We start from the raw sequence: 15758 nt of genomic DNA on the forward strand, positions 1-15758 counted from the left end.
TGAATTTTAAGTCATCATATCATATTATAGAGGCCAAAATAAATGATCATTTTTTCTCATTGATATTTTTCCATAGGTTTTGGTAAGGTTAGTATTTGTTGCTGTAGTCTTTGCTCATCTTCACCATATCCAAGTGGGAATGCATAGTTAGACAGGGTGTGTATTCATGGGATTTGCTTTTATTTGGGGCATTGAGGGCATAGGTAGAAGCTTAACATGTATTTAAAACTATTCTATTCTTGATATGTAGTATGTCCTCTCAAGTAACCCAAACAGAAACTCTATAGTTAGTTTTAAATCTCAGTTCTATAGGAAACTAAAGTTCCAGAAGAAAAAATAATTTCCTCCAAGTGGTAGATGTTTCTCCCATACCATTCTTTATTCATATTTGCCACCATCTCAAACTGTTTTGGAAAGATAGAGCTGTATGTCTTTACTTAGTTACCTTTATTAGTCCTTGACTTTTTTTCCCTGCTTGTTTCAGTTACTCTTCCACTTTTTTTTTCTTTTTTAATAATGTTTTTTACTTTATCAGCAATACTTACTGCCTGCCAGTCTGCCGTTGGTCTGTGGGGATAGCACTTTCTGAGAGGAAAAGAGAACTTTGTGTTCTCAAACCTCTAAGAATTGAGAAATGTCGGGCTGTTTTTTGCTGTGTTTTGTGGCATGAGTGGACTTGAGGTTATTGCCCTTGCAGACATTTGACATATTTTTCCAGCCCTAGAAAGCCAGCTCTTTGAAAAATGTGTATTTAAATTTGTTTTTGAAATTGGATCTTACTACGTAGTAGCTTAGGCTGGTCTTGCTAATCCTGCAACAGCCTCCTGAGTTCTTAGTTTAGCTTCTCAGCTGAGGATTTTTTCTTGCAAACATTATGGCTTTGGGAATATATTTTTTCAGAGTTTATTTTTTGCCATTAGAAAATAGTTCCATGTGCTGAAGCACACTCAGTAACAGATGAACAGATTGAAAAAATCCTATGGTAGGATTTCTTTATATTTTACAAGAACTCCTAAGTCATTAGCTTGGTTTTGCTCTATAACTCTCTTGAAATTAAGTATGCATTATTTTCTTGGATAGGTGATGGTGTTCGAAATAGGGCTTCTCGGTGTAGCTTTGAAACCTGTCCTGGAACTTGCTTTGTTGACCAGGCTGGCCTTGAACTCAGAGATCACCTGCCTCTGCCTCTTGAGTGTTGGCATTAAAGGTATGCCTGCATTTTATGCCCATGATCCCAGCACTCAAAGGCTAAGACAAAGAAATTGCATAAACATGAACTAACCTTGGCTACAGATTGTGAGACTGTTGTAAAAACAAATAAACAAACCTAAGGGATAAAAACAAAATTGTCTGGATGGGTAGAGAATTGAAATGAGAGATTTAAGCTTATTTATTGGCTATGCAATATACTTTGGAGGTACATTTCAAGTTTTCTCTTTGTCTTCTGAAGCATTAATAACATTAATTTGTGATATAAGCTGATAATAGAGAATCTGTAAAAAAGAAATCTTAAAATTTGTCTGTGTGCATGGGAGCATACACAAGCATCAGCCCCTCGTTGATCCTGTGTCCTGCAGCACACAAAGGCAGGAAAGCTTAGGGTTTACTTTGGTTGGCTGCCTTTTTTCTTTTTGAAAAGATTATTTTTCAGTTATGCGTGTGTGGGTACATGCACTTGAGTGCTAGTGTCACAAATGAGAGACTTTGCACCCTTTGGAGCTGGACTTAAAAGCGATTTCATGAGCCAAGCACATGGGTGCTGGGAACCAAATTCAGGTTCTCTATAAGAGCAGTATGCAGTCTTGGCCATTTTAGCCATCTCTCTAGCCACCAAAGCTATATTGTGCAGACCAGTTTTCCCAGGTGGAAGTCTCTGAAGACCACTGTGGTGGCCTCTCTGTAGGTTAAGTGTCCTGTGAAAATATTTCCTAGGCAGTCACCGGTATCTTAGAGAAAGCCTCTTTTTATAGCTTTTGTTCACTTTGCTTTTGTTGATTTCTTGCTATAAAACAACAGGCAGCTTTTTGGGTTTCCTGGGTTTACAGAGTCCTGCAGTTTCTCTGAATAATTAAGTCAAAATAGTCAAGTATATTTAGAGCAAAATATTTTCTCTCACACAATGCTGTACATACACACACAGATTCTCTCTCTCTCTCTCTCTCTCTCTCTCTCTCTCTCTCTCTCTCTCTCTCTCTCTCTCTCTCTCTGCCTGTCTGTCTGTCTCTCTCTCTCTCTCTAAATATAACCCATGGCCATCCTGTCCTTTGGATAGCTTAATCAGGTATAGATGAAGCTCATATAGCCCTTTCTGTCCGTATTTATTTGGTGAGTTTAAACAAATTGTTTTGTTCTGTATCTTAATTCGAGGTGAGGAGGCCTGCCTGGATCCCTTCCATGGAGTTCTATCAGAGTGCTCTTTGGTCTGTGTAAGGTCTTCATTCATGGCAGTGCACCAGTACTGCCAAGGTGGTTTTCTCTTTTTATTTTCACTGCAGTATTGGATAGAACTAGTGCAGTGTGCATTTTATAAAAGGTAAGCGAGCACTACCTTGGTTTACCTAATAGGCTGGGTAGTCTGACTGGCAGCATGCTAGAGAGGCTGAGAACCTGAGCTGCTCAGTCCACTAGGCTGGATGCCTGAGTGGTTCCAGACCATTGCTAAGGCCTGAAAGATTACTGGAAAATTGCCAATACTAAATCTGGCATGGAAGTCCAGAGAAACCAGGTTCAGATGTCCATGGAAGACAGCAGCTGCAGCATTACCTTTTCCCTGAACCTCTGCATATCTGGGCTACCTATTTGAAGTCCCTGTGAGCACAGGTCTTCCCCACTCAGTCAGTCCTTACTGAAAGCAGCCTTATGAACCCAACAGGCATATTTCTTAGTTGATGCCATATCCCTTCAAGCTGCCAGTCAAGATTGATCATCACAGACAGACCATCATCCTCCCTCTAAGGAGGGAGATGTTGGTAGTCAGTGACACACTCTTAGAGGAGTAAGAGGTAGGGGCGTCAGGGTCTCATTGGTGAATGTTGTTCTAGGAAATAGGGTGGAATCAGAATGCTACCATAAAGGTTCAGAAGATAGGCTTTAGAATCTGTGCTGTGTGCTTCACTCATTCATCCACAACAAAGGCCCTTATTGGGATTGTGAGTGAGCCCGAAAGACTTTTCTTTGTCTTTGTTTCCTCCATGATCTCATTCAGCTTTTCCAACTTAGTCTCAGTATAATAAATTTATGGCAATGAATATGGAAAAGAGAAAGGACCAGATATTATTATACTCCTTATCTTTATTCTCACAAGTGCTTTGTAAAAAAGGAAATAAGTCCCATCTAACAGGTGATTTAAACCACACTGCATGCCAAGATTTGCCTGTAGCTCCAAAGCCTGTGCTTTGATTATATCGTATTTGGTCAGAGAAAGTAGCATTATGTCAAAACAAGGAAATTTAAGTTTTTACATTCTTGTGCAAGGAATGTGACTTATAATTTACTACAGATAATAAAGATGATGTATCTGGGCTTTTCTCATGCATTAAGAATTGACCTTAGGGGTGGAGAGATGGCTTAGCAGTTAAGAGCACTGGCTGTTCTTCTAGAGGACCCAGAGTTTGATCCCTTCTACCTGCATGGTAGTTCAGAATTCTCGGTGAATCTAATTCCAGCGGATCTAGTTCCCTTGTTCTGGCCTCGGGACAGTGGAGCACATGCATATAGGCAGGCAGAAACACACACACCCACATCAAAATAAGCAATAAATCTTTTTTGAGACAGATTTACTGTAATAAAATTTAACCATTGTTTTATTTTATTTGGACATAGTTAACGATAAAAAGATGTCATAGGTATGATGCTTGGTTGTTTGTTTTTTCATCCGAGACAGGGTTTCTCTGTGTAGCTTTAAAGCCTGTCCTGGAACTCACTTTGTGGACCAGCCAGATCCGCCTGCCTCTGCCTTGATGATAGGATTAAAGGCAAGCACCACCACTGCCTGTCCAATTTGTCCTGTTTTTTGCATTGACCCTTTAGATGTGGGCTTGAAGTTTTATGCAAATGAAATTGTGAGTGGTATGTAGTCTATGTGTCCTAAAGGAATTGCTACTTAAAGGATTCTGGGCTGAGTTTTGTGACTCCCTGTGTAGCTGTGGCTGGCCTGGAACTTGTAGTTCTCCTACCTCAGCCTTCCTTGTTCTAAGATTACATATGTTGTCTTGCATGGCTCTCTGCTGAATGTTTTTGAAGGAGTGAAAAGGAAATATATTTACTCTCAGTTCATTCTGCTTCTTGATGGTAGAGGCCTTTAAGTAACACTAACAAAGATGTCTCTTTATTTCTGTTAGGTGTTAGACAAACCTAGCCAGCTAACTGAGAAGGAACTTGCTGAGGCTGCAAGCAAGTGGGCTAATGAAAAGCCAGAGAAGGCAGATGAAAATAACTTGACTGAGATTTCTGAGTTTGAGGTATGATTTAATTTCACCTTTATGTTTCACATCTGAACGCTTCATCTGTATTTTAAGCTGGATGGAAGTCTTGGGTAGTACCCTACCTACACCTGGAATCCCAGCATTTAGGGATGCAAGTAGAGGATCATCACGGTCATCATCAGAGCATCCCACAGGTCATCCTGGGATCCTACCTTTTAAAAAAAGGCAGTGTAAAATGAGGAAGAAAAATGTATTTGCTTTGTTCTTATACCTCAACAACAGGTACTTGAAAAGAATACCTTTATAGGTTATTGAATTTACAACACAAAGTGGAGTGTGAAAAGTATATTTTGGGGTGATTTTAATGGAGGCCTTTTTTTTCCCTCCTTCTTCCCAATTTTGCTTTGCTTCTCCCGGCCCTTTTGCAGTCTGGGGATCAAATTGAGGGCCTGTCTATTGTTGATTATTATTTTACTCTTTGGGGGCCCTCCACCCAGCTCTCAAGTACACAGAATTATTCTTACTTATGAATGCCCAGCCTTAGTTTGGTTGTTTCTAGCCAACTTTTCTAACTTATTCATTTCTCTTTAACTATGCTTTGCCCTGGGCTATTTAGCTTCCTTTATTTTATATATCTTTACTTCTTATACAATGGCTGGCTGTGTGGCTAGATGGCTGACCCCTGGAGTCCACCTCTCCTTCTGTTTTTCTAGCCCTCCTCCTTTTGAGCCTAGATTTCTCCTATTCTGCCTGCAAGCCCCACCTATCCCTCTCCTGTCTGTTGGCATTTCAGCTCTTTATTAGGCCAGTTAGGTGTTTTAGGCAGGCAAAGTAACACAGATTTACAGAGCTAAACAAATACAACATAAAATAATGCAATACATATTTGCATAATTAAATAATATTCCACAGCATGAAGAAACTTAAACTGGTATTCCATAACACCTGCCTGTCACGTTTCCAATCCTCTTGGAAGGTCTTATGATACATGAAGTTAAAAGTGTGTATAACAATAGTATACTATCCCATATCTTCATGCATGATAAAATAATTATTTTTCAGATGTCTACTATATAATTTGCATGAGTCAAATGTGTGGACAGTCGAGTCCAGAAAAACATGTTTATGGAATCTGGATTTTTTTCCTTTTGTTGGTTTGTTATTTGTGAGCGAGAGAGATGAGAAATGCTGCCTTGTCATTTAGATACTAATTTTCTCTTAAACAGGTCAAAGTTTTCTTGTTATTTTAGGGCAATAACAGATATTTTTAGTATACTTAAGTAAATGCATGGAACTTATCAAGCTGTTATTCTTAGTACGTGGTAATATTTGAAGCATAGACAAGTTCTTTTCAGGCATCATGACCCCAAAGCAGGTAGTCCTGGAGTCTAAGAAGACAGGCCGAGCGCATATACAGAATTATATAGTTTGCAAATAAGGATAATTTAACTTCTTTTTCTATTTGTATCTCTTATAGTCTTTGCTTGTCTTGCTGCCCTACATGGAATAGTAGTGTACTCAGTAGACACCCTTGCCTTATTCCTGATCTTAATGGGACACTGAGTTTTTCTTCATTTAACGCCATGTGTCTGGCAATAGGTTTGTTTACACAGACTATCTCTACTGTGTTAGAGGTGTGCTCTGTCTGTAAAGTCACCAGGACTTTTATCGGGAAAGGATGCACTTAATGAGATGATCGTGTCATTTGTGTTAGAGGTATTTATTTTATGAACAATATTTATTAATTTACATAATTTAAACCATCCCCACATTTCCTTAATGAAGCCAGCTTGGTCATGATAAATAATCATTTTGATATAATCTTAAGTTCAGTTTTCCAATATTTTGTTGATAATTTTACATCTTTGTTCATCGGGGACATCAGTCTAGCTTTTTGTTGTTGTTTTTGTTTGTTTGTTTGTTTGTTTTTTGTCTTTAGTTTTAGTACCAAGGTAATACTGGCTTTATAAAAACAGTTTGGAAGACTCCCTCCCCCCCCATTTTATGGGATAATTTTAGTAGTATTACTATTCTTCTGATAGAATTCTGAGTTGTGTATATCTAGTCTTGGGTCTTTATTAGTTGGAAGACTTTTTATTCTCCGATCTCATTGCTGGTAATGGATCCATTTCAGCTGTTTGTTTCATCTTTGTTTAATTTTGGTATGTTATATGTATCTAGAAATTTATTCTTTTTTAATTAATATTTTTATAATTTAATATATTAGAGGCATATTTTATTTATTTATTTTATGAGTGACAGTTTTTGTCTAAGTGTATGTGTGTGGTATCAGCAGAGGCCAAAAGTGTGTATTGGATCTCTTGGGATTGGACTTACAGTAACTCCCACACATGAATGCTAAGAATTGAACCCAGGTCCTCTGCAAGAACACTCAGTGCTTCTAACCCTTGAGTCATCTGTCTAGCCGCTAATATAACAGAGTTTAAAAAGTATATCCTTATGATTTTCTTAATTTCTTAGGTATCTGTTGTTATGTTTCCCTTCTCATTTCTAGTTTTACTAATTTGGATTTTCCTTTCTTTCTCTTGTTTAATCTGGCAAAATATTTGTTACTCTTTAATTTTTTTCATAGGACCAGTTTTTATTTGAATCTTTTACTTTGTGTATCATTAAATTCAGCAATTCAATGATTATTTTAAAAAGGATTAAAATGGAGAATTTTTATTAGTACATATTAATTATATGAAAGGATTTCCATTTTTTTATTCACATATTTTTATTCATATATGATTCTTTGATCATATTTATGCCCCATTATATTATTCTTCCTTAATCCTTCCTGTTGCTCTGTTTTAATTTTTTTATTCATTTTCCATTCTTTGAAAATTTCATACATTACAACATAGTATGATCATGTACACTTCCCATATTGAAGGCAGTCATCATCACTGTTTGGGACTAATCTGGATTACTTACTCACTATTGGGTTAATCCTTGCTGCCTTGTCACATCCTTTCTAATGGTTGTGAGTAAAGGAGCAAGGTGTTTCTCTCGTGAGGGTGGAGTGTGTTCCCATGCCCTCTCTTACCGAGCTCCTTTGTGTGAGCTTGTGCTCTCATTCATATTGGATTTTTTTCTTCTTGTGTGGTTCATAATCCATGAATAATGTTTAAGGAATAGTCACAGGACAAAACCTTTTAGCTGTATCTTATTCTGTATTTATGTATTTATCATATTTTAAAATGTTGGAAGGCTTAGTCTCATCAAAAATTCAGAAAAGTAGAATAATATCCTCCAGTCTTCATTACATATGCTCATTATGTGTTATGACATTATATATTTTCTTTTCTTAAAATTAAACAGCACTTCCTTTTATATAATCTTCTGTTAGTGACCACATATGCCATCTCAAATACTCTTGTGTTCTTTAAGAAATAACTAAGGACTATCTCTGTTTTTAAGACGGGATCCACGGCACCCTTATTTATCGATCAGATAGAAGAACCCGAGTCAAACACAACAGATGGCACAGAATTGTATGAAGACAACCAGATTAGCAGTCGCTCTAAAGCCATTGCATCAAAAACCAAAGAGATTGAACAGGTAAGAACGCACTCTTCTAGTAGACAGAGCTCTTGGTTTCTATCACTATGCACTTAAGTATTCGTGCTGGATAAACTGGTTTGTCTTTTCCTCTTGTAACTCCAAAATTCCCATTGAATATGTGTAGACATGAGAAGACAACCTCGGGTGTTCTTTGGGACTCCCCCACTTTTTTTTTCTGTGACAGTTCTCCTTAGTCTAGAACCAATGAAGTGGCCTACATTGGCAAGTCAGGAAGACCTAAGATGTACCAGTCTCCATCTCCTTGCAATTTCTTTGTGTTTCAGAATTGGGCCTCATGCTGTAGCCCTGGCTGGTATGGAACTGAGGCGGTCTTTTAAATCTTGCCACCTCCTGTTTCCCATACACTGGGCTACTCCTGGGAGCTACTACATCAGCTTTTTTTTTTTTTTTTTTTTTTTTGCCTTTAAATTTACTGGACACGTGTTTGCTTCCTTGTCTCTCTTTACCATAGCAGAGACTTCACAGAGCAGGGATGTTGTCTTGTTTAGTGGTAGCTATATCTACCACTTAAGCAGTAAGTCATGTATGACAGACTCAGAAAAGTGCTTTTTGGTCATAACCTTGACTTTGAGTGGTTCAAGATCAGAGGTTGTCTTATGTTACTACCTACTTCGCTTAGGCTTCATTCCTAATTAGGTGTGATCTAGGTGTTATTTAAGAGCATAAATGGTTTAGTGATATTCTCTTTCTTCCCAAGTTGAAACTCTCTCTCTTTAAGATTTATTAATTTTTATTTTGTGAGCTCTTATATATGAGTGTGTTGCCTAAATGTGTGTGTGTGTGTGTATCACATGTGTGCCTGGTGCCCTCAAAGGTCTGAAAAGGGTGCTAGATCCCTGGAAATGGAGTTACTATGTGGGTGTTGGGAGTTGAAACCAGGTCCTCTGGAAGTTGTAGGGTTTGGGGTTTTGTTGTTATTATTGTTCTTTTTGAGACATGGTTTCTCTGTGTAACTTTGGCTGGCCTGGAACTTGCTGTGTAGACCAGGCTGGTCTTGAAATCACAGAGATTGCCTGTGTCTGCCTACTGAGCACTGGGTCAAATGTGTGTGCTGGCCAGCACCACCCTTCTATAGTGTTTTTAAGGACAAGTTCTCTTAACAATGTAACTGTAAGAAACACTTGATTGAAATACTAAGTGTTTTGTGTTGTCATTTGTGAATGTTTTCACTATTTCTTCATACTGTTATTCATAGCTGGTCTCTTTCATTGGGAGAAAGTTATCAGTAAGATATACAATTTAGCTTGATGATACTGAAAATTAGCATGAAGCCAATCTTTATAGCTCTCTATGGAAACCTACATGTTTGAGCTTGAGAGACTCTTTAGAGCTGCTGTTAAAGCACACAAAATAGCCACTAGTAGAACATGCTGAAACTATTGCAGGATGGCAAGAAATAAAGGAAGCCTGGTATGGGTATGATGCTTCACACTTTTAGTTCCAGCACTCGGGGACAGAGGTAAGAGGATCTCTGAGTTCTAAGCCAGCCAGAGACTCTGTCACAGAGGGAGTGAAAAGACAGTAAGAGGATGAGGAGGGGAAAAGGGATGAGGTGGGGATAAAGGAAGAAAACAGAATTACTACATTTGGTGTTAACTAGAGGAGTAAAGGAGTAAAATTGTTACTGAAAAAGTTACATATTAGCTGGGCATGGTAACAGGTACTTGTAATCCAAATTTGTGGGAAATGGATGCAGAAGAACAATAAGTTGATAAGTCTGAAGTACATCCTGCCATGAAAAGGTCTCTGCTAGAGACTTTGCTTTTACACCTGGGCAAGGAGTAAGGTCAGAATCCCCCAAATTTAGCTAACACATGATAATAAATATATGTATAAAACTATTATTAATTTTTAAATAGAGGAAATACTCTTCAGGATTTTTTTCTAATTTAAGTATTAAATATCAATGGATAGAAGGTCTGAAAAGCAAGATGATAGCTATCTTGGTGTTCAGTAATACCTCTTTATATTATTCTTTTTCATGGACATGAATTGTTTAAAATATTTTAAATGAACAATAGCAATTAGCCTATGTGTATGAGTGTTTTGCCTTCATGTATGTCTATGCACTGCATGCATACCTGGTGCCACCAGAAGCCAGAAGAGGGCATCAGATCCCTAGAACCGGAGTTAGGGACACTTAGTTGTGAACTACCATGTAAGTGCTGGACTTGGACCCAGTTCCTCTGAAAGAACAGCCAGTATTCTTAGCTTCTGAACCGTCTCTCTAGCTCCCCTTGGGTTTTAAAACTGAGGCAATATTATAGTTTAAATGAAAATTCCACTTCAGAATTTCATAGTGACCACTGTGTAGCAGTTCTTAATGTCTAAAAGCAGGTACATGGGGTAGACTGTCACAGAATTACCTCAGTGTAGGGACATACAGTTTTGATGTATTGTCACTATGTCATCCCTGGACATTTGAGAATTTTATTAGGTTTAAGGGTATTGGCGATTTTTTTTTTTTTTATAAAAATAAAAGATTCAGATTAGAATTAAGTATAGGAGAGTGCTAGTATACTTTCTCCATCCAGAAGGTACTCAGTCCTGTCTTAGTGTTGTAGAGATGAATAGTTTCAAACCATCCCATTTTTCTTCAGCATTCTGTGTTAGGTATGGTTTATTTTATTACTCTAGCTCTTTTGGCTTCCTTATGCTTTGGATCCTAGGCATTCTCATTTCCCCTCGAGTATACTAATTATCCTTAACCAAGGTTGCTCCATCTTCCATGCTAAATTATTGGTCCACTTTCCTAGGCTTTCCTGGGTTCTAAGTTTAGAGCACAAGTTTTAGACTTTCTCCTGGCCTTTTATTAGTTCTGAAAAGATGTAGTCCTTAAGGTTATGCGGGATTCATTAATTCACATGTTTGTCATCAACCCCTAGACTAAGAGATGTCCTACAAACTACCACACATGTATTGTAGCCACTCATCTAGATAGCTGCTGAGTGGCTAGAATTCAGTTATATATAAAACTAGTTTTACAGAGGAAATAGAGCCTCTGGTTGTTTACCTTCAAAGCCACAGTTCTTGCTTTATATTCTCAGATGCTATTTCATAAGATGGAGGGTCAGGGAGATGGTTCAGTGGGAAAAGGTGCTTTGTAACACATGTCTGACAACCTGAGTTCAATTTCAGAACCCATGTGAAGGCGAAAGAACCAAGTCCAAGGAGTTGTCCCTGCATAGTAAAGTTTTAAATTTTGTAAAAATTCTGGTAGGTACCAGAACTCCTTAAAAACACTTGTTGGTCACTTGAATATTTCATTAAAAGTCATGTTCTTACTCAGTAGGTCTGAGTAAGGGTGTTACTCAGTGGACCGTTAAGATTTGAATTTTTTCACACATTCCTGTTTAATCCTGATTCTGCATCTTGTGTTTAGAATAAAATAATTAGGTAAAGATACTTTTTTAGTTAAATGTTAGTTCTTATGTGCTTAAAAACACTTGTTGGTCACTTGAGTATTTCATTAAAAGTCATGTTCTTACTCAGTAGGTCTGAGTAAGGGTGTTACTCAGTGGACCGTTAAGATTTGAATTTTTTCACACATTCCTGTTTAATCCTGATTCTGCATCTTGTGTTTAGAATAAAATAATTAGGTAAAGATACTTTTTTAGTTAAATGTTAGTTCTTATGTGCTGGAAACAACCTTAATGTTATGTAGCTTACAAAAGTTGCATACAGTTAATGAACGAATAAGATGTTTAACCTAAATATTGAGTTGAATGATTTTGACAGTTGTGTGTTCATAGAACCACATTTTAGGTAATGACATAAAGGAGCATGGCATTTGAAAGCCAGGACACAATGCTGTGTAATGTTTCATTCTAACTGAAAACTTCACCAGTGTTCCTCAACATACAGATGTGTTGACAAAAAGTTGATATACACATGCTTGTGATAAATATAGAATATAGTTAAGAGAATTTCAGATGTCTTATGATGTAGACTTAACCACAATAAGAAAGTATCTCTAGGGTCAACAAGATGGCTCAGTGATAAAGGCTCTTTGAGCCAAGGCTGATAACCAGATCATTTGATCCCAGACACTCTATGATGGAAAGAGAAAACCAAGTTGTCTGACCTCTACGTGGTATGTGTCTCGCTTGCACACACAAACACCCAAAGGAATCTATGGTTGGAAAAATAGTCTATAAAGAAAGAAGATATACTTGACTTTTAAAAAATATTTTCTGAGTGATGTACGCCTTTGATCCCAGCACTTGAAAGGCAGAGATGGGTGGATCTCTGAGTTCAAGGACAGCCTCTCTGGTGTTGGGATTAGAGGTGTGAGCTCTCTTACTTTTAAACTGATTCAATCTCCTGTGGCCCTGGGTGGGCTTGAACTAATTACAATCCATCTACCCCTTAATCCTGAGTCCTGGGATTAAAGGTGTGTGCCACTAGCTAACTAGTTTGACTGGCTTTGCAAACTGATCTACAGTGACTTTATTAGATCATAAACAATAAATATATCACCACAGTTCTGGAACTCGCTTTGTAGACCAGGCTAACCACAAACTCACAAGGAGCCTCTGCTTCCCAAATTCTGGGATTAAAGGTGTGTGCCACCACTGCCGCTGCCGCCACCACCACCACCACCTGGCAGGAGTGATACCATTCAACATAAGCACGTTTACATGCTGAACAGCAGGAATCTTTTACTAAGTATTCAGATAAAGCAATCTAACGGAAACACTGAAGCTGTAGTTTTCCAGAGCTTGTGGCCTGAGAAAACTGCTGTTTAGTGCTCTATTTTAGAAACTTCCCATGACTTCCCAAGTCTTTAAGTTTCATTCCCGTTTTCACACAGTACTTGCTTGCTGTTGAAAGATCTGTGGTGTTTGTCTTGGGAAATGCATTGCATGTTCATATTTGCATCCACTTGCAGTTGATGCCAGGGTGACCGGTACTAGAGTTCCCTTATGGCCTAAGGCACAGTGACAGCCTGTAGATAGCCAGGTTGGATGGATGAACGTTATCATCAAAAGGTCAGTCTAAGGCCTCATGAGTTACTTTATACACCTTTACCATTGTCTTAATTCTATGGTAAAGTTCCTACAAGTGTAATTTTTTCTAGGGTTGCATTGTCACATTGTGTGTAATAGTAAATTTTTATATCTGACTTCCAAAGAGCAGGTTGGCTCACTGAAGCCATGTTAATTTGGTTAAAACATATTCAATGTAGTTAATGAATTTTAAAAATTGAATACAGAAACAAATGCAAAGAAATAATAGTCCACTTGAGTATATTGCATTTAAACCCTTTGTGTTTTAAATGTGAAAATGTAAAGGTTGAGAAATGAACCTCCTAACAAGTTCAGCCCAGCAGTTTCCGGGTACTAGAAGGGAAGTGCACTAAGGGTTATCATTCAGGTCAGAGCTCTTGTGTAGTATTCTGCTGTCCCCAGGCAGATCACACTTCTGAAGGTTTTTGAATGGAAGTGTTATGAACTAGGGTAGTTATCTGCACAGAGGATAAACTGTGCTCAGCAGTTATTTCTGCTGCTGTTTGGAAACAAATTTGTGACTGAGAATACCTCAAAACCAAGACACATGCTTGCTCTGTGACCTAGATGGGCAGTGGTGACACACGCCCTTATACCCAGCAACCTGGGGGGGGGGGTGCGGAGGCAGGGGGATCTCCATGAGTGCAAGACCAGCCTGGTCTACTGAGCAAGTTCCAGGACAGCCTCCAAAGCCACAGAGAAACCCTGTCTCTACAAACAAGCAAACAAAGAAGATTGTGTCCTAATAGTTCGTCTGGTTCTGTGGTGTAACCGACAGCGGGACAGAGTGACATACCAGTGAGCTTCTCTGGGATTGCTTATCTTCACTTAACAAGAAAGGAAATATTTGGACTGAGTTTTTTAAGGATTTACTTTAATACTGTGCATGTCATATACTTAGAATTGTGTCTTATAAGGAAAAGAGTTGATTTCTTTGTGAGTTGGTGAGTTTAGTTAGGGTCACTTATGAACATGGATAAGGCAATTGAACAATGACTACATCAGGAAAAAAAAAAATTGTGTCTCCCTCCTGCGTTAGCATCTGCTGTCTGTAAATCCTTGCAGGGAGTATGACCTCCTGAGCTCTCCATAATATCTAGGGGTCCCAGTTGTGCAGGGTGATCACACCCACTGAGAATTCTAGAAGTACAAAGGCCAGGCCATGCCTAAAAGTGTAGTTGAATGTTTTTCTCTGTCTCCCTGGTCCCCTGGAACAGTTTCTCTCCCACTCACAGGTCTCTGCAGCCACTTATAAAATAATCACTCAGAGGCTAATTACTTGGCTGATGGTGTAGGCTTGTTATTGGCTAGCTCTTATTTCTTAAATCAACCCATTTCTAATAATAAGCCCATGACTGTGGCTTTCAGGTAGTGTTCCGGCGTCTTAATTCTGCGTCAGCTACATGTCGTCTCTCTGCTCTACCTTCTGTTTTTTCATAACTGTTTGAATTTCCCACCTAGCTTTATTCTGCCTGGCCATTGGTCAAATCAGCTTAATTAGCAAGACATTTTCGCAGCATACAGAAGGACATCCTGTATCATAAAAATGTCATTCCATTCCATAATACTCTGCTCCATTCTCTCTTGTAATATTCCCTGAGCCTAGGAGTCGGTGATATAGATGTCCTATTTATAGCCAAGCATGTAACATCACTTACTTTCAGTATTTTGGCCATTGTAGAGCCTCTCCAGTCACTCCTCACTGCAGGAAGAAACTTCTCAGCCAGAGAGTGGACAGCAGCTCTAGTCTTTGATCATAAGCAACCATTTAATACCAATCACATTATAACAATGTAGCAAAAAGTAGTGATACCTTTGACTTCCCCAGCCCTGGGCTTTGGTATGTATCCAGTACCAGGTATTCCCTCCTGTGGATTAGACCTCAAATCTAGCCAGAAAACAGTTGGTTACCTCACAGTAGTCCTGTCACTCTTTCTCCAGTGGGCACATCTTGCCCTAGTTGTTAATGTTGTATTCTGGTTCTACAACTGGGTCTGCCCTCTGCTCTAGCAACCTACATAGCACCAGTAGGGAAGAACTGAATAGATTAAATACTGCCTAAGAGTTCACTGGAGTGCTTGGGAGCTTTCTAGAAAGCCATTTTTATAGATTTTTGAGTCCGCATTATTACACTTTAAACTATGTACAAGTAAGGCTGAAAAGTTAATTGCTGTATATAAATCTGCAGATAATTCTTAATTTCTTGCATATACTAATCACTTGTGAATTTTTGAAGTTAGTAAATATAATTTATAAAATCTAAACCAATACAATTGTAGGAATGTGGCTGAAAATAACCCCTTATCCTTTATGTCTTGTATAGGCTAAACATAAATTTTTGTGGCTGAGGCAATGGCTTGTATGACAGGCATATCCTCTATTTGGCCTAAATGCATTGTTAATGGTATTCTCAACAAAGAAAATTACTGTTTGGAGGGGACCCCATGTATGTAGAATGTTTTCCTTTTATTGTTTTGTAATAGTAATAGAAGGAACTCTGAATTACTTTAACCCCCCTGGCTCTGTCATAAATCCTAAAATACTGCTGCTTTATGAAACTTTATTTTCCTACCTAAATTTTGATTATTGTATATTTGTTTGATAATATCTAGTTGAATGTGGTGAGGGTAGGAACATTATTTTTGTTTTTGAGATAAGGTTTCTTTGTGTAGGTCTGGCTATTCTGGAACCTACTCAGTTGACCAGGCTGACCTTGAACTCAGAGATCTATCTGCTT

At 38.3% G+C, this 15758-nt stretch overlaps 1 protein-coding gene across 12 annotated transcripts in view; it reads left to right on the plus strand.

Moving 5' to 3' along the window:
• Pphln1 (periphilin 1) overlaps positions 1-15758 on the plus strand; it is a 76956-nt gene that overhangs the window by 46873 nt on the left and 14325 nt on the right. For all 12 annotated transcript variants that reach the window (XM_051189718.1, XM_051189714.1, XM_051189717.1 and 9 more), the window contains 2 exons: positions 4341-4460; positions 7848-7988. In XM_051189718.1, the coding sequence (XP_051045675.1) occupies positions 4341-4460; positions 7848-7988 (261 nt within the window). The remainder of the gene's footprint in view (positions 1-4340; positions 4461-7847; positions 7989-15758) is intronic.

Source organism: Phodopus roborovskii, unplaced genomic scaffold, assembly GCF_943737965.1.
Source record: "Phodopus roborovskii unplaced genomic scaffold, PHOROB, whole genome shotgun sequence".
Classification (NCBI taxonomy): Eukaryota; Metazoa; Chordata; class Mammalia; order Rodentia; family Cricetidae; genus Phodopus; species Phodopus roborovskii.